General features: G+C 41.2%; 1 protein-coding gene across 1 annotated transcript in view; it reads right to left on the reverse strand.

The window, feature by feature from the left end:
- LOC136834369 (lysM and putative peptidoglycan-binding domain-containing protein 3-like) overlaps nt 1–18,769 on the reverse strand; it is a 79,117-nt gene that overhangs the window by 43,616 nt on the left and 16,732 nt on the right. The window contains exon 2 of the mRNA XM_067096912.1: nt 3,836–4,082. Coding sequence (XP_066953013.1) covers nt 3,836–4,082 — 247 coding nt within the window. The remainder of the gene's footprint in view (nt 1–3,835; nt 4,083–18,769) is intronic.

Here is an 18,769-nt window from a genome sequence, read left to right on the forward strand (position 1 = left end):
TTTTTTCCTAAATATTTTTGTATCGATATTAATTATTGCTAACCCCATCGTAAACTCGAAATATTGTAAGTCGAATTATCGTAACTCAAGCACTACCTGTATTTGATAATTGTCTTTTCTTTATTAACCAACTTGTACTGATTTATGGGATACTTTAATTCTAAGATGAGGTGCTTAGCTGCTGGGTTTCGTGTATTCTAGCCTAACAAATGGCTAATTAGCCATTTTGCCGGATTAACTATTTATTAGGCTAGAATACACGAAACCCAGTAGCTAAGCACCTCATCCTAGAATTAAAATATCCCATAAATCAGTACAAGTTGGTTAATAAAGAAAAGACAATTATCAAATACAGGTAGTGCTCGAGTTACGATAATTCGACTTACGATATTTCGAGTTTCTGATGGGTTAGCAATTAATACTAATACGAAAATATTTAGGAAATATTTTTAGATTTTGCATGCAGGCGCAGGCAGCGAGAGAGAGACCAACTTCTTTTCCTCCTCTCTTTATTCCATCTGCTAGTTAAAAAGGTAAAAGAGAATGATAAAAGTATTGTTAGTAACGTTATACTCTTGCGTAAATGCACACGCCATAAACAACCGAATGGGAAACTGTTGTTTTGCTAATAATCGCCCCGATAACAACTATTATGCTTGTATTTCAACCATCGCATGGTTAAACAATTACTGTAGTTATGTTACAAAATGATGTTAAGTACAGTAAAATAGGACTGATATATTTTTACACTATACCCTCATTCGCTTTGGAGAGAAGATCGGCAAGGAAATATACTGCTGCAGTAACTTTATGCTGCAATTTGTAGCTGAAGCTGAGGAAGCAATGTTCAAGCTGCTAGTGACTATAGATTATCGTGCATCAGCAACATGGATGAAACTTGACCGTAAATAAAATTGGAGAGAATGTATTTTAATCAAAACTACTGGGCATGAAAGAATACAAATTACCACTGTTTTCACGCCGATAAAAGATAAATACGTAAAGCTTGTATTATGATGAAATCAAGAGAAAATAGTGAACGGTATCTTGATCTTTTTCTTACACAAAACAAACATGCCCCCAAAACGGCCAGCCGCGATTCCCGCGAACGTCACATATTAACAAAAAAATAGCTAAATTAATTTCACAACGAAACATATTTAAGTTATATTTCGATTTAAAAACATTTCGTATAAAGAAAAATATCCTTGTCCCAAATAAAAAAGTATCTATTCATTTACGCTTACTAGAAGCAAGAAAAGCTCTCTGAACTGAGTTAAACGCGGCGAAATAAACACCGCGTTATCGATTCCAAAAACAAAACATTGATCGCAATTTATAATAAAAAAGCAATATGAGAATATACACAATTAGATACGATGTAGTAAAGCATAACTTTTTAAAAGATCCATGAAAAAGATGCACATTTGTTATGTTGATGTTTCTATAATACTGATAATATGTGAACAGAGTTTAGTATAATGTAGGCTAGGCCACTGTATATGTAGCCTATATGATATACTATAGCGTAGGCCAAAAGACAATAATAAATGTAAAAAATGGAACAGCAAAAGCATGCCTGTGTTTACAAACACCTCCAGTTTGTTGAGGCAGCACACTGCGCCACAAAATCAGAGGGGCCGGCGAGCGAGTTAGCGCAGCGACCCAGGAAATTTGAAAATTAGTGCGGAAACAGAAATTACTGTAGCCGAAATTTGTGCCGGATTACTGATTGTTCGGACTAATGATTGCCGGATTAGTGATGGTCAACCTGTATATATATATATATATATATATATATATATATATATATATATATATATATATATATATATATATATATATATATATATATATATATATATATATATATATATATATATATATATATATATATATATATATATATATATATATATATATATATATATATATATATATATATATATATATATATATATATATATATATATATATATATATATATATATATATATATATATATATATATATATATATATATATATATATATATATATATATATATATATATATATATATATATATATATATATATATATATATATATATATATATATATATATATATATATATATATATATATATATATATATATATATATATATATATATATTTTTAATGTATGTGTATATAATCTGGTATTTTTAATGAGTGTCCAAAGATGCCTTGTGCAGGGTTAAAAATATTCACTTTCAACTTCCTGTGGTAGGTACAAAATTTTTTTTAGTTTTTTCTTATGCCATATCTTCCTCTTTCCACAGATTTTTAAAAAAATTGGCTAGCCTTAAGTTTTCCAGTTCTAGGTGTTTTGTTAATGTATATTTAGCCTGGCTTGTGAGCGTTCATCAAGGAGCAAACTCATTCACACTTCTGGCTGAAGTCTCCTGAATTCAGGTGTATCCGTTTTATTTTCCATTTCCTCATAACAGTTTTATTTTCCATTTCCTCATATCAGTTTTATTTTCCATTTCCTCATGTTTCTTCATTCATCACCTTTTTCTACAACTTGTCTCTCTCTGCAGGTTAATTTCCCTTTGAAGCCCTCTTGGGTTTATGGTCAGTTGATTCTGTCCACATTGGTTTTTAGCTTAAGAAAGAAAGAAATATAGGCATTGCTAAGAGTTGGTGTCATCCTGGAAGACCTTGAATAAAATCCTTGGACCTATAACAAGCTCACTGTTCTCAGTCAACACCAACCTACAACCTCAATACCTGCACATGACTCACGCTAGGTTGGTAAGAGGAAGACGACAACTTGCACAAACCATTTCCTCTTCCAATTATAACCCACTTCCCTATTCTTCCAGTAGGGGAAAAGTCCCTGGGCATGGCCAAGGTTTGGCTAACTGGGAGGGAGGACATTGGTTCTACCTCTGCCACAAAAATAAAACCCAAAAACCATGAAACTGGAGGGTAATGAAGGTAAAGTAATTATTGTAAAATCCATAAATTTTTCTACCGTAGCCCTAATACTAGCTACATCTAATTCCAACTTTCCAACCCTCATATTCTGAACGTTGGAAGGAGACTTGACCTGAGAAAAAGAACATCTTGTGGGAGAAGGATTGTTATGAAAAGCTTCTCACCCCTCCTTATATTTTAAGTAAATATTCACGATACTAACCAATTAACACATTCACTACATTGGTCATCAAATGAATAATCTTTGCTCCTGCACTTAATGCAAACTCCATGGCCATAGTAGGCCAGTGAGTAAAGTTGGGAGCTACACCCACTTACCTCACACACTAAAGGACTTTTTGTTGTCTTCTTTAGCAGGCATCCTAAATAATCAACAAAGTCAATCACTATCAAACCAAAATGATCCCAAAAGGTGAATTAAACAACACAGTCCACTGGTCCTCTTAGCATGACAAAAAAAACAAAACTGAGAACAACAGACACATGAACAACGGTTCACCCTGAAAGAGAGGGGTCAATATATGGTATACCTATATGATCTAAGTAAAAATTCTGTTGTAATCCTCCAACTGGTGAAGGACTTTATAGCCATCACAATAGAGATGTAAGATTCATAAAAAAATAAAAAAAAATGTCATTTTGTGAACATCATCACAAAATGACAATCTGTAGACATTTGCAAAAATTTGCCTACACCAGTCTCAATCCTGGCAGTAAAATCTACCAAGCCAATGGAAAAAAAATTGTTCTTTATGGTACACTCTGCAAGACAAATAATTTTGTCGTAAGGAAATGACATCTATAAAATAATATGAACTTAGCTAACATCTGCAAAATCTATACCTCTTAAAACTTGGTCTACATTACTTACAGGAACTCTGTACTTCAGAGAGATGCTCCTTAGAGTTTCACCACTTTTGATTGGCCGATTTACAAGCTGCTCATATTCGGAAACAAATCTCACAGGAGTGTCAGTAGACAATCTTTTTGACCTCCCACCTACTTTCTTCAATTCCGTGACTTGCGAGGTGAATATTTCATCTTCATCTTCATCACAGGATACATAGATGTTATCAGACCCCTTCTCAACACTTGAAAGTCGACGATATTTATAATTTCTGAAAATAAGATATTTATATAGCATGTCTCTCCTCTTACTGCTAAAAATGTTTTCACTTTTGTAGCTAAACATAATAAAAAGTGTACGCACTTCACACAATTCCTGCATCTTTGACAACTGCTTTACAACATAAAAATGTAAGGGGTTATCTTCTTCTCTTTCTGTTTTGTATGTTTGTATGAATTTTAAGTCTTTCTCTTCTTACCTTGGTTTCTTTTCGATGTGTCCCTCAGATCGCTCCACGGATGATGTGCTACCTTCTTTAAATTTATTAATTTAAGTATTGATATCTCTCAGAAAGGCATATAGAGATGAGATCGGTAATTTCTTCACTTTAATTAGTACTTAGTATTATAAGGATCAGTACAAAATTAACAAGTTACAATGATAGAAAACGAATCACTCTTGACTCAGTCTCTATGGGGAACACTGAAGCAAGGGGAGACGTACTCTCCCTTGAAGGACACAGTTCTGAACTCTTCTCTCTGTCATTCTCTAGCTTGAACCCCTAGAAAACTTATCTGCAATCTCCACCTCCTTCTAGCCTTATTGGAAGGATTAATCAGCAAGGCCTCCCCTTCAAGTAGCTGATTGGAAGGACTGTAGTGGGTGTGATTCAAATCTCTCCTTAGAGGACTTGATTGGAGGTTGTAGAAGTACAGGCAGTCCCCGGTTTACGACGGTTTCCCACTTGACGTTCGAGGTTCTGACCCTTTTCAAATATATTCATCAGAAATTAATACGACGCATGTTCGGGGGGCGGTGGACATCACCGATCCGACGGAAGAAATATGGCCCCAAAATGGCAGAATAATCATAATTTGAAGGTTTTTTTGATGTAAAACTCAATAATAATGCAGTTTACATCGTTTTCAATGCACCCAGAGCATTAAAAGTAAGGTTTTCTTATGATTTTTGACGATTTTCGACAATGTTCCGACTTCACAACGATTTTCGGGTTATGACGCGGCGCAAGAACGGAACCGCCGTCGTAAACCGGGGACCGCCTGTACATCACTTTGGCCAGCCCCCAAATTCCTGGAACTTCCATGAAAACGCCTCCCTGAGAAGGTGGGGCTACAGAACCAGCTGCTGTAAGCATTTAGGCTGTGCTGACTCATGAATTGGTTAGCTTAATCGCGAGGCCATTATTTCTCACTTTTACGACTGTTTTTATGGCTTTAATACGATATACTGCTTATGGTTCCTGTCTCGATCAGCGTATTGATAACACGATACAACAGCTTTTGGGCATTATCACTGTGTTCTCTCTCTCTCTCTCTCTCTCTCTCTCTCTCTCTCTCTCTCTCTCTCTCTCTCTCTCTCTCTCTCTCCTATCTAATTTCCCTATCTATTCTACACCACAACAAAAAAAATATTTAGTTTGAAAAAAAGACTAGTGACAACTGAAAAATATTTTGTTACTAACAAAAGGCAGATCCATATTTAAATTTCTAGTAAGATTCTGATATAAAATGAAACTAAATTAAGAAATATTTTAATTTTTTTGTGAACACCCCTCAAATACAGCAAAAGTTTTAAAACTGATTTGTATTTTTCCTAACTATACAAACCACAGCCTTTTGCAGTATACAGAAGTATCCTTAAGCACAAGCCGAAACAACAGATGAATGGGGGTGGGGTGAGTGGAGATATATCACTCACTGACCTGTCACTTGTCAGTAGAAACTCTCCTTTACAGAGTGGTCAAGGCAGGTATGTATAACTTATAAAAGGCTCTGGTTTGCATACATAGGAAAATAGCAAAATTTCTAAAGTACTGTACAGTAATTTGTATTTTTCCTAACATACAAACCTGAAGGTCTTTACATAGTATTTAGCTTGCAGACGCGAGCTGGAATGGCCGTTTAACTTTCAGAAAAGGTCGTTAACCACCGACGGTAAAGGGGAGGCCCCGCCCACTCATCGGTCTGCCCTCCACTTTGCCTTTCGGCCCAGGTACCAGAATGAGGGGTGGCTGAGGTGGGCCGTAAATGTAAAGATCTTCAGGTTTGTGTGTTAGGAAAAATACAAATGACTTTTTAAAAAGTTGCAGTTTGTTCCTACACAAATACAAACCTTTGGTCTTTACAGAGGAGCCTTACCCTTTGGAGGGTGGATTCCGGGTAAATCTTTGAACCGACTGGAAGTTCTACCCACCTGGAACTTTCTTTCTGGTCTTGAAGAGCTGAGGAAGGAGTCCCGTGCCTCTGGTCTGTTGAACATAAGGGATGTTCAACTGCCAGACTTCTAGGCCTTTTGAATTAATGAGTTTGAGTCATTATTTCAAAATGGGCTTGGATGAACCCTAGTGTCAGAGACAATAAAAGGCTAGTACAACCAAAGGTTTGTTTTATTGTCAGCCCCTCTCTCCCCTTCCTAGAGAGAGGGGGAGGACTTGCATCCAATAATCTACTCTAGATTACAGACAGGGTACTCAGTTATGTAGGCACACCTGCATGACACATCCAACCAGCATGTGATAGTTCCCCATTTGCCTCTCACTTGCCTGGTAGGGATGGGATGAGAGCCTGAATGTTCCTAGTCCCAAACCCTAAGCCTGTCAGGCTCCCGGTTCCCGAAAAACTCCGAGAAGGTAGAGGGGACAGGTGAGAGATCCTTAGCACCCTCACTGGACCTACAGGAGGCCGAAGCCCCAGTGGGTGAGTAAGGCCATGGGTGGTTGTCAACCAGTGTACGGGTCGGGGAGAACGGTCCTGTTCACACAAACATGGACAGGGGCAGCCCCAGGGAGAGCGGTCCTGTTCACGCAAGCGTGGACGGGGGCTGTCCCGAAGATGTGCTTTGATGTTCTTAAGAGGCAGGCCTTTGGACAGCAGGGTGCGGAGACAGACGTCACCAAGGGACGATGTGGAGGGTAATACTAGTGAACACAGCACAAGCAGTCCCCGCTTACCGGCGGCATCGGTTAACAGCATTTCAGTGTTACAGCGCTTGGCTAGAGACGTTGTTAACTGTATTTTTGGCGTCTATCTCCAGTTAGTGTGCCATTAAATGGGGATTTCGTAGCCGATCTCCGGTTAATGGTGCTGATATCCAGTTAATGGCACCATTAAGCAAGGATTTCGGAGCTATTATCGCCGATTTTCGGTTAGCGGTGCTCGGCCGGGAACGGAACCCCAGCTGTTAACCGAGGACTGCCTGTAACAGAGGCATGATCGAATGTATTACTGACGTAGTGATGGTCCTCGAACCGGTAGACACTGTAAAAATGACTACTGTACTGTAGGTAACAGTCACAGTTACAGTGGCAGCAGTATGCAAAGTCTTCAAGTGGTAGATCAAACCCTCAACACTTGACTCCCCCGGGAGGCCTAGGGATGCCCTAAACCCTTCGGGCCCCAAAACGCCTGAAAAAATAAGTCAGGGGAGGAAATCTCCCTTCGCCCCGAGCAAGATAAATCCCCCTCTGAGTGAACGGAAACCACCGGTGAGAGGTCAAATGGGTCAACCATTCCCCTACTTTGGGTCTCTACTGACGAAGCAGTAGGAGACATCGCAGGAGAAAACTGCTTCCTTAGGAGTAGCAACAGCAGGTGGAAGTTTGCCAGGGGCGAGAAGGAATCACAGAGAATTCTCGGTGTCTTCGGCAAAGTACTGTATTGTATCCTGATGACACCGGAGAAACCCACTCTCTTTTCTCCTCCCGGGCAAACTTCACCTTCCGTTCGGAAGGACAGACACAACACTCATTACACACTATCTGTTGCAATCATGCTTCCTGCATGATGCACACAAAGTATGAGGGTTTATCTCTAACGGGGAGAGGAACTGATTAAGAGGTTTGTTTCCCAGAACAAAGCCTGAAGGGAAAAAACAAAAAGTATCACAAAAGTAAAAAACAAAAAGAAAGTCAAACAGCAGTCAGGCAGAGTGCTGCAGACATCTTGACTTGACGGCGGCCGAATGCAACGTGGAGTGCAGACCAATGAGTGGGCGGGCGTCCCCCCTACCATCAGTAGCCAACAACCTTGTTTGAAAGTTAACAGCTATTCCAGCTCGTGTTCACATGCACAATCTCTATATAAAGACCAAAGGTTTGTATCTGTGTAGTGTAATATCAGCTACTAAGTTATTATCTAGCGGCTCCTTTAACGTAAACATTTGTTTATTAATTACTGTTCAATGTTTCATTAGTTCATTTGTGCCTCGAATTCCTGGTCAGAGTTTTGTTTTGCTGTGCTTCCCCACCTAAGGTTATTTGTTAACTGGTATGATACAAGTGTTTCATTGGTTTGGTCTTCTGCCTCCTGTCACGTTGGACTGTTTAAGAGGCGATTTACATACTTTCATCTGGATGGACAAGGGATTTGCGTTCGGCTCTCCTGTAGAGAAACTCGTCTTTTTTCACGGCTCGTTGTTCAGTGTGGCAATCACCATCTTGCACCATTGCTCTGCTATATTTGGATGGACTTCTTGCTTCAAGGGGCTTGTCTGCTGCTGATGCATCAGTGTCACAGGATACACACACCTGACCCCCTTTGTGCCTACGGGTGTGCTCTCATGCTCTCAGGTGTACTTAAACCATTGTCATCGCCCACACCCTGAGCTCTCGTCTATTGTTATGGTGATGCTTCCAGAATCTTCCTGCGAACAGCCGTTGACTCGAGATCTTCTGAGGGTTGTTAGGAGGCTAGGAGGTCTTTTACTCATGAATAAGAGTAAGCATCTGTTTCTGTGCCTTCTTTCTATCCAAAAATAGACTCATTCCCTTATGGCTGAGCATTTGTGTCCTGGGGCAACCAAAACGTCTAAGTGTCATCGAAACCATCACTCGTTTCATAAACTGCTTCACTGTGGAGATCGTTGCGTTGTTTTTGTCTGGTGTAGGGAACGTATCTATGTAATGGTATATTACTGTAAATACTGTTTTGAGTTAAGTTAAAGTTTTCCCTCTTTCTTTTATCTCCCACTTATCTTATTTCTGACTTAGTACAGAAGTTGTTTTTTTCTCCCGTCTCCTCAGTGCTTTTCCTCTAACTGTTGTATATGTGAAGGTTAACTGTGAGTTTGAATGGGAGTTGTAGGTGAATATGTTTGTGCCCTCAACCAATAATTTGGAGATGTGTGCAAATAGTTTATTGTAATAAATATGGTATTTTCATAATAAAATTAAGTTTCATATATACCTACCAAGTAATTACATAGCTACACTTTCCACTCGCACGACAGTTAAAAATTTGAAGTTCACGATAGCGATTCGTTTATTTATAGTGTAGGTAACTACCCCGCCCTCTATCGGGGAACAATAGGTACAACGTTAACAGCAATCGTCACTACTTTTGTGCTTAATGTCCGTCAGAGGGGAGGAGGGAGGGCTCTGATCTTGTAATTACTTGGTAAGTATATAAGAAACTTAATTTCATTATGAAAATACCATTTTCATATATATAACTTACCAAGTAATTACACAGCTGAATCCCACATTGATAGGAGGTGGGATAAATGGACATATTCTGTTCCAAAAACAATCAGATAAGAGGATGAATTTGCAAAAAAAAAAAACCTGTTAGCATTGATAAAATGCTTGTTGTAACCTTAGCTGGTAAGAGAGCTGCAGTAGATGATAACTGCCTTGGCCTGTGCTCATCTTGACCTGTAGCGACTTAGTGGAATGGCCGTGATAAGTCCCTACTTTTGAGAGGGGGGGCCTTAGAGTGAAGGAGACTTCCGAACACCCATAAAGCAAAACTGAAAACTGCCCTTGCCCTGGGCGCAGTACCAAAATACAATAGACCAATAAAAAATAGTTACCAACACCAACAACAATAAAGATTAAAACCATCATACCACTACCACAGACTGGTGGGTGCTCTGGGTACAAGTACCTCCAGGCTCCCCAAAAAAACTTGACACCCAAAATTTCAAGGTGAAGGAGTTACGGATAGGAAGAGTTGCTTCCTAAGCTTCCTCCCCAAATACCAAGCCAGCCACCAATAACGGGCCTAAGGTACTGCAATTTTCGTAAGTCGTTTCAATTTCTTTACGATAGTGTGAGGCAAAAACGGAACTGCATTTCCAGTATGTCAACTGGAGGATAGTCAAGAGCAGCATACTATGCCTAAAGGCATACAAAGTGGCAACAGCTCAAGTATTGTGTGCTTTCATCTTAAAAGAACGTAGGACATCATCTTCCATTTGAGAGTGTGCCTCAATGATCACTCTAAGAAAAAATGACAGAGCATTCTTAGACAATGGCTTTGAAGGGTTCTTGACGGAACACCAGATGTCACTGGCAGGGCCTCTGATTCTCTTTATTGGAGGCCAAGTCTACACCTCTATGCTTGAAGACTGATCCCAGCATAGCTCTAATAGCCCTTAATAGATGATGGAGAGTGTCGTTTGGAAGTTCTGAGAAAGAGAAGAAAGTCTGCTATTTGGCTTACAGTGGTTTTAGCAGACGAGATGTTATTGCTGCTGCACCATCTGCAGAAGACAGCCCACTTGGCCTGGTAGGCTTGGCTGGTAGTCTTATGTCTACGTCTAGAAATAGCTTCCACAGCTTGATTTGAAAAGACCTTCGCTCTGACGAGTCTCTGGATAGTCTGAAGCCTGTCAAAGCTAGAGTGGATAGTCCTTGATGGAACTTCCAAAGATCAGGCTGTTTGAGAAGATGTGAACTTTGAGGCAGTAACCTTGGGAGGTCCACAAGGAGCTTGAGAAGGTCCGGGAACCATTCTTTGAGAGGCCAAAAGGGAGCACTACCTGGGTCATAGATACATTTCTGTGACTCCTCAATTTGTTGAGAACCCCCCTTCACCATGTTGAATGGCGGCAAGGCATAGAGGTCCAGGTTCGACCAGTCTATCAGCACTCTGTCACCCATGCCTGAGGATCCGGGACTGACGAACAAAATAGAGGAGGACGGTAATTCTTTGACAAGGAGAACAGGTCCACTGTCGGCCTGCCCCACAACTTCAAGAGGCTGTTGCAGACACTGGAGTGCAGAGTCCACTCTGTCAGAAGGACCTGCCCCAGTCGACTTAATCCATCCGCCAAGGCGTTCATCTTTCCGTGGATGAATCTGGTGATAAGTCTGACCTGATTCTGGTCTGCCCAAATTAGCAGCTCCTTTGCTATCTGACAAAGGGAGAACAAGAAGGTTCCACCATGATTCTTGATATAGGAGAGAGCCGTGGTGTTGTCGGAATGTACCACCATGGTTCTGTTTGCTACTAGTTTCGCAAAATGCTTCAGGCTGAGGCGAATGACAGATAGTTCCTTGGTTTTATATGCAGCTTCTTTTGATCCAGAGACCAAGTGCCGGAAGCTTCCCGTGTGTCCAGAAGAGCTCCCCACCCCTGGTCTGAGACGTCTGCATAGGAGAGGTTGGGGCTCGGAAGTAGTAGAGACTTTTGCTCCAAAAGCCTCTCCCTGGACCTCTACCACTGGAGATCCTCCTTTATTTCATTCGTAACTGGGAATGTTACTGTGTCTGGTTGCTGTCTTCTGCTCCAGCTTTCGCGTAGAAAGAACTGAAGGGGCCTCATATGAAGTCTTTCTAGCTTCACAAACTGTTCGACGGTTGAGAGGGTTCCCAGCAGACTCATCCATCGATTCGCTGAGCAAACTGGAAGTGAAAGAAGGTCCTGTACTGACTGAATCGTGACTCTATCCTCTTTAGGGAGGGAAAAGCCCAAAAATTCTGAGAGTTGATCCTCATCCCCAAATAGAGAATCTCCTAAGTTGGGGCTAGTTGGGACTTCTCCTGATTTATTAAAAGTCCGAGTTCCTGTGTAAGAAGAAGGGTAGTCTGCAATCCTTTGTGCACTGTTCCTGAGACTGGGAGCGGAGGAGCCAGTCGTCTAGGTATAGGCTTATGTTGATACCTAGGAGGTGAAGCCATCTCGCGAGGGGTGACAGGACTCGCATAAACACTTGTGGGGCAGTGGAGAGACTGAAACATGGGCCCGAAACTGGAAGACTTTGCCCTGTAGACAAATCTTGGGTATTTCCTGGACTCCAGATGTACAGTAAACCCCCCGTATTCGCGTTCTCACGATTCGCAGACTCACACATTCGCAGGTTTCTCTGTGGAACATATCTACCCATTATTTGCTGAAAATTCACCCACTCCCAGTATTTTTCACTGAGAAATATTCACTAATTACTGTATTTTCATAAAATTTTCATGAATAAATGCACTTTGTGATAAAACTTAAAATACGCAGGTACAAGCATTTTTATGGGGGTTTTCTCGTGTTTAAACTATCAAAATGGGCAGTTCTACATGATTTTAGAGGGGTTTTAAGTATTAGCGGATTTTAGCTATTCGTGGGGGGGGGGGCAGTACGCGTCCCCTGCGAATATGGGGGGTTCAATGTATTGGAATGTGGAAATACACGTCCTGCATGTTGAGTGTTATCATCCAGTCGTCCTGTTGAATGGATGATACCACTGACTGATTTGTCTCCATTTTGAACTTCACCATTTGTTTGAAGTAGTTCAAAGCACTGACGTCGAGGACAGGTCTCCATACCCCCAGTGACTTAGGGACCACGAACAGGGGGGATGTAAAACCCTCTTGAAGTCTGATCCTCCACTACCTCTATGGTCTTCTTCCTCAGGAAGGAAGAAACATCCTCCGAGAGAGCTACAAACTTCTCAGAGCCCTCCGAGTATGCCATCAGTGCGATCAGCGAATTCACGAGAGGAGGGTACTCTAAGAACGTGATCGAGTATCCCTCTTTGAGAACTTGATCATCCAAGGCTCCATGCCTCTTGCACTCCACCTCTGCCAGAAGAGGGAGAGTCTGGCTCCCACAGGCACACAAAGGATAGAGGAGTCACTTTTTGGGAGAAGTTTTGGCTGAAGTCCTCTTGATGGACTTAGCGGAGAAACGCACCTTGGAGCAGGGTCTCAAGAAAACCTGTCTGCCTCCATAAAAGGGATGCTGTTGCAGAGGGGAGACAGACTTGGCAGGAAAAGTAGAAAGTTCCCTGGGGCACTCTGAAGATTGTGCAAGAAGGACTTGGGTCGATTTTTTCTGTAAATCAGTGGCAATCTCCTTCACCACTGACTGAGGGAACAAATACTGCTTATCCAAGGGAGAATAAAAAAACGCAGAATTCTGAACCGACGTCACTCCTCTCGTGGTGAAGGAGCACCACAACTCCCTTTTCTTCAATACTCCCGTGGCAAAAAGACCAGCAACTTTGAAGGAGCCACCCCTCAATGCCTTATCTGCACAGGATAAAACAACCAGCCAATCCGCAGCCAAGTCAGATGCTGGAATGTCGTGATCTTCTATTTTCCTGTGAGAGCTCCTATCGACCAGTCCAGAAAGCTGAATACTTCCAGTCCTTTAAACAAGTGATTCAGAAGGTGATCAAACCCCGAAGAAGAGAAGAAAACTTTAGCTGAAGAAAAAGCCGAGCAACGTGCAGAGTCTATCAAACCTGAAAAGTCACCTTGGGAAGATGCAGCACCTCCCAAGGAAGGAGCTTCTCCAGTTGAATAAGAGAGTTATCTCCTGGCCGTCAATCCAGCAAGAGGAAAGGCAAAAGCGGCCTTCCCTTGTTCCCTCTTAACGGACAACCAATCTTCTACCTCTCTAAGTGCCCTTCTCGCAAACGGAGAGAGAACCATCTGAGGTAGGCGTGAACTAGAACCTGCTAGGTTTCTCATAAGGAACGTGGAAGTTGGAGACACTGGAGCAGCTGGTTGGAAGTGAGAGGGGAAGGTTGCCAAAAAATATCTCATCAGGGGAGCAAAAGCCATAAGAGGAGGGTCTGGTACTAGATAAAGTAAGGTCTTGAGAAGGGTTATGTGAAGGGGGAGCCTTATGCAGAAGGCCCAAAACATCTTCCAACTTGATATGCGCGAAAGAAGAATCTTCAGGCACGCAAGGGGGAGACGATGATGTAGGTGCGAGTTCATGAAAGTCGGGTGGACAGTTGTTGCTGGGCGCTTGGTTGGCTCTGAGCGCTTTCTGGGAGCCAAGCTAGCTCAAGGCTGGTGCTCGGGAGAGCAAGGTGGCTGCTCTGGAGTCTGAGACAAGCGCTTGAAGACTGGGAGGCAGTCTTGCAAACACTCTGGAAGCTCATATGGGCGCCCGGAAGAAGAAGAGCATTTCATAGAAGAGCATTCATGAGCAGTGATGAAGTTCAGAATGTGAACGCTCGGAAGAAGGGCGAATGGGGCTGCGCCATGTACTGCATGCAACCCGGCTGCGGACTAGCGGAAAAGTCTTTAGCACGCTTTGGAGAAAAGGAAGAGGAGTCTCTATCATGATGTTTCTTCAAGGGACGAGATTCACCTGGAAAGAGCCAAAAATGCCTCTTATTAGCACTAGAGTCAACATCAGAGTCAGATGATAACTGTTGGGTGCTCACTGTGACGCCTTTCCAATGGCTGTCAGAATTACGAAGCACTGAGTCGGATGAGGGGGGCGACTGCTTGTGGCCAAACCCTGCTAACCTCCTTTGGACCTCCGGTATGTCTGCTCCCAGGTTCAGGGGAGTGTGACAGTGACTTTCATCTGGGAGCGTCACTGGGACAGACAGCCACCTCCTCTACTGGCACTGACATTTGTTTGATACTCTGCACTTTGTCCATAAGGACTTTAAGTGATTCACCCAACTGAGACAGGGTATTAACTATGAGATCGAATTTACAATCGACCTAACTCTTGAGGCTGGCTACAGTACCGGATCGTTAGCATGGGAACCAGGAATAGGAGTTGATGGAGAATTATTTGGAGGACTAAGGATGGGGGATAAAGCAAGGGCAGGAGAAGGAATGTTAAGGTCAATGAGTTGAATGTTAGTGACAGGCTCTACACTCTGAGCTCTACTTTTCCTGTCTCTATCTAACTTATCCAAATAAGACCTGAGAACTTTCCATTTCTTCTCATCCCATCCAACACATTCATCACAAGTGAAATCTATTGAACACTCCTGTCCTCTATATTTTGCACAGATCGTATGACTATTGTAGGTTACTTTAGTCTTTCAGGTCTTGCAACCCTCCCTACAATACCTAATACAAGATGAACTGGAATCAGACATCATAAATAAAATGTAGGAAAACCTCTAGGCTAAGCTGAAAAGCTACCAAAATAATGGGTACTTCACCAAATCCTCGGGAAAAGCGAAGAAAAAACCTTAAATCCAACCACCAAACCATTCAATGTTGACGGTAAAGCCGGCAGAAAAGTAGTAACGGTCACTGTTAACGCTGTACCTATTGTTCCCCGACAGAGGGCGGGGTAGTTACCTCCACTATACAATAAATGAATTGCTACCACGAACTTCAAATTTTTAACTGCTGCGTGAGTGGAAAGTATAATTATGTAATTACTTGGTAAGTTACACATATGAAACTAAGCATTATGTTCAAGTTTTCAATTTATCTCCTTAATAAAGTGCATTTTATTGTCTATACTGTATTATTGGTAAATCTTACTTTTTAGCTTACAAGCTATTGTAGTAAGGGCAATTTCTTTTTTTTTTTTTTGGAAGGCCCAGAAAGTGCCTGGAAATGTTATTCAAACTTTAAAGCAAAAAACAAGCTTTTTGATAAACTATCTTATCAGGATAACAGAGTTCCTAAAATTTCGCAACCTTTTGCCAGGATAAATTACCGGCAATATAGCGGTTAAGCACTTGAGGGGTAATAAGGAAATAAAAATTGGGTAATTCCTATTAGGTCCTCCCCATAAAGTAGGTAACTTGGGCTCACCAAAGGGAAACATTGAGGCAGTGGCAATTTGTTTCTTTGACGATGAGGATTGGGAAAGAAAGCTGTATGATTTAAAAAGGGGTGATTTGTGGTTCTTTGCAGACCTCTTTAGTTTAAATCTCGTTATCAAGATCAGGAAGGGTCCTTTGCTATGGGAGGTGGTTAAGGCTGTTAAAGCTTATAAAGACTCTATTTTGGAAGTTAGTCATGGTGAAGAAATCCCCAGTAGTGGTAAAAAACAGGACAATGTTAGTTGGGATCTAGTTGAAAAAGCAGTGATTCAAAGTTAGATGTCTTGAGAGAACAAAGTAAAATAAAAGATTTGGAATTTGAATCTTTGCAACTGCAAGCAGAGGAGAGAGCTAAGGATAGACAACATGAGAAGGAGTTATTACAGCTTCAGATAAAGTTGAATAGTGACAACAGTAATACAGGCAGTCCCCGGTTATCGGCGAGGGTTCCATTATGAGGGTTTGATGATAACCGAAAATCGCAGCTTCGGCACTTTTTTGGAGAGTTTCGGGGCTTATTGGTGCCAAAAAGCGCCGATTTTCCGTTATCGGCGCCTCTGTTAGGTATGTATTGGTACCAATACCCAATTATTGGCGCTGAAAATTGCCGATTTTCATCGCTAGACAAGCCCCGTAAAACAGGATCGCTGTTAACCGGGGACTGCCTGTAAAAGAAACAATATGATGACTGCAATCAAGTTAGTTTCTTGCTTTAAAGAAGAGGATGCGTCTGAATTTTTCACGGCTTTTGAGCGTATCACTATCAAACTCTCGAGGTCTCGTGATATGTGGACGACTTTACTTCAATGCAAATTGAAAGGTAAGGCTCAGCAGGTATACAATACGCTTAGCAATGAACTTTCCACTGATTATGATACTGTTAAATCCATTATATTGAAAGCCTATCATCTTGTCCCAGAGGCATGTCGGCAAAAATTCCATAAGTTAAGGAAAGATTTGGACATGACCTTTATTGAGTTTGCCAGGAAAAAAGGGCAATTTTTTGAGGACTGGCGAAGGAGTAAGGAGGTAGATAATTTTGATAAACTTAAGGAGCTTATCCTGGTTGAAGAGTTTAAGAGGATGGTGTCTAAAGAGCTTAAAATACACCTCGAAGAGCTCAAAACAGATTCCGTTCATGAAGTAGCAATTGTGGCTGACAAATATTCACTGGCTCATTGTCAGGAATTCATGAAAAGATCAATTTTGACAAGGAAGGTTCCCCCCGTGACAACTGGAGAAAAATTAATAAGCCAAAAGAAACAAGCTTTGTGACCAAAGATGAATATAACTACATTGGTGTAGATTGCGAGGTCAGTAGTGTAATACCACGTAGTTTTTCCAATAGTAATAGATTTAGGAATAGAAGTACTAACAGCAGTAATGACACTCCAGAGAGTACGTCAAATATTACATGTTTTTGGTGTAGTCAAAAGGGGCATACGAAGACTGAGTGTAGGGCAATGCAGAGTCCTTCCTAGCTGAACAACCTTCAGAAGAAGAAACAAAGTGACCGAAATTTTGTAAGTATATCTTGAATGGGTCTATTTTCATTAACAGTGACAAAATACTATTGGTCAATGCAGGTTCATCCCTTGCCCAAATCCCATGCATTTTCGTCAAGGAAGTGGTAGGGTTTTGAGGACTCAACAGCAACTACCAAAAATAGGTTTTTCCTACTTCAAAACCTGTTTTTTGATAGCATAGTCACTTGTTTCATCCTCAAGGAGCTTTGCAAAGAAATTGACAGGTGACGAAAAAGGCTTATGCTCTCACTTTATAATCCCAACACACCATATGAAATAACATTTCTGGTCCAAGGTCAAACCACAGATTTCAAGTCCCATTCTTTAATCCAAACACTCTTCAGGTTTTGATACCAAGGAACAAGAAACTATACACGAACTTACGTTTTAGGATGTAGTTCTACAGTGGCTTACCTAAGCATGTTGGGTTTGGTTGCAGTACTGTCGACCCTCCCAGCAATAGTTAGCATAATCAACGTCAATAAGACCCCTGGTTTTCTGCCGTAGCACCTAGGGGTTAAGACTAACCATGCCACCTACTGATACACAGTGTAGTCGAATTTGTTCGAGCATGTGGCAGTAATTTAAATGATGAACACCCCGTACATTTGGAGACTTCTTCAACAGAGACATTTCTGAAGAAGGCCAATGACGTACTTACTTTCCTAACATCATGTGACCTATGAAAGGAGTGTAGATTTGCCTTTTTAATGATAACACTACAATCATCTCAGCCTTTCTAGGGAGAGTGGTTAGTTTGTGCTAGGGTGTAGGAAAATAGGACCTTCTGTGATGTTTGCCGTGACTTCTAGGTAAACCTTAAGTGCTTGAACTGGGCATAATGTCTTGTCTGCTAAATTGAGTTTTCTTATAACAATGGATTTCATTTTTAAAGGATCTATATTCTTGACCAGAAATGATGGGCCAGGGGACAATAATAATTGATGGTCAGCTATTTGCGTGATGCATCGTCCCCATCTAAGAAAGCCCAGTTCACTAATACCAGCTCCTGATGCTAATGTAATCAAGAAGAAGACCTTTTTGTAGCATGTGTGTTGTGGTTGTACTGGGTCCGCTGAATTGCGGGGTTGATAGAAGTCTAAGCACCTTGTCCTTGTTCAGGGACCAAGTAATTGGAAGCCTTTCGGGAGTGGGTCTTTGTAGAGCAAAAGACTGCAGAAGGGAAGTGACAACTTCTATACTGGAGTCAATCACGAATCCATAAAGCAAGGGTTCCATTAATGCAGCCTTGTATGCTATGACTGTTGTAACCGCAAGGCATTTGTCTTCAAAAGGGTATATAAGAAAAATAAAAAGTGTTTCTACAGAAATCTCAACTGGGCTCTAAGTATTGATATAGTCTAACCATATCTTCCATACGGACTAGTATTGCTGGATAGATGATGTCCGTAATTTTAGCAATAGGTACCTAGCAATGTTGGGT

This window comes from Macrobrachium rosenbergii, chromosome 4 (genome assembly GCF_040412425.1).
Source record: "Macrobrachium rosenbergii isolate ZJJX-2024 chromosome 4, ASM4041242v1, whole genome shotgun sequence".
NCBI classification, from domain to species: Eukaryota; Metazoa; Arthropoda; class Malacostraca; order Decapoda; family Palaemonidae; genus Macrobrachium; species Macrobrachium rosenbergii.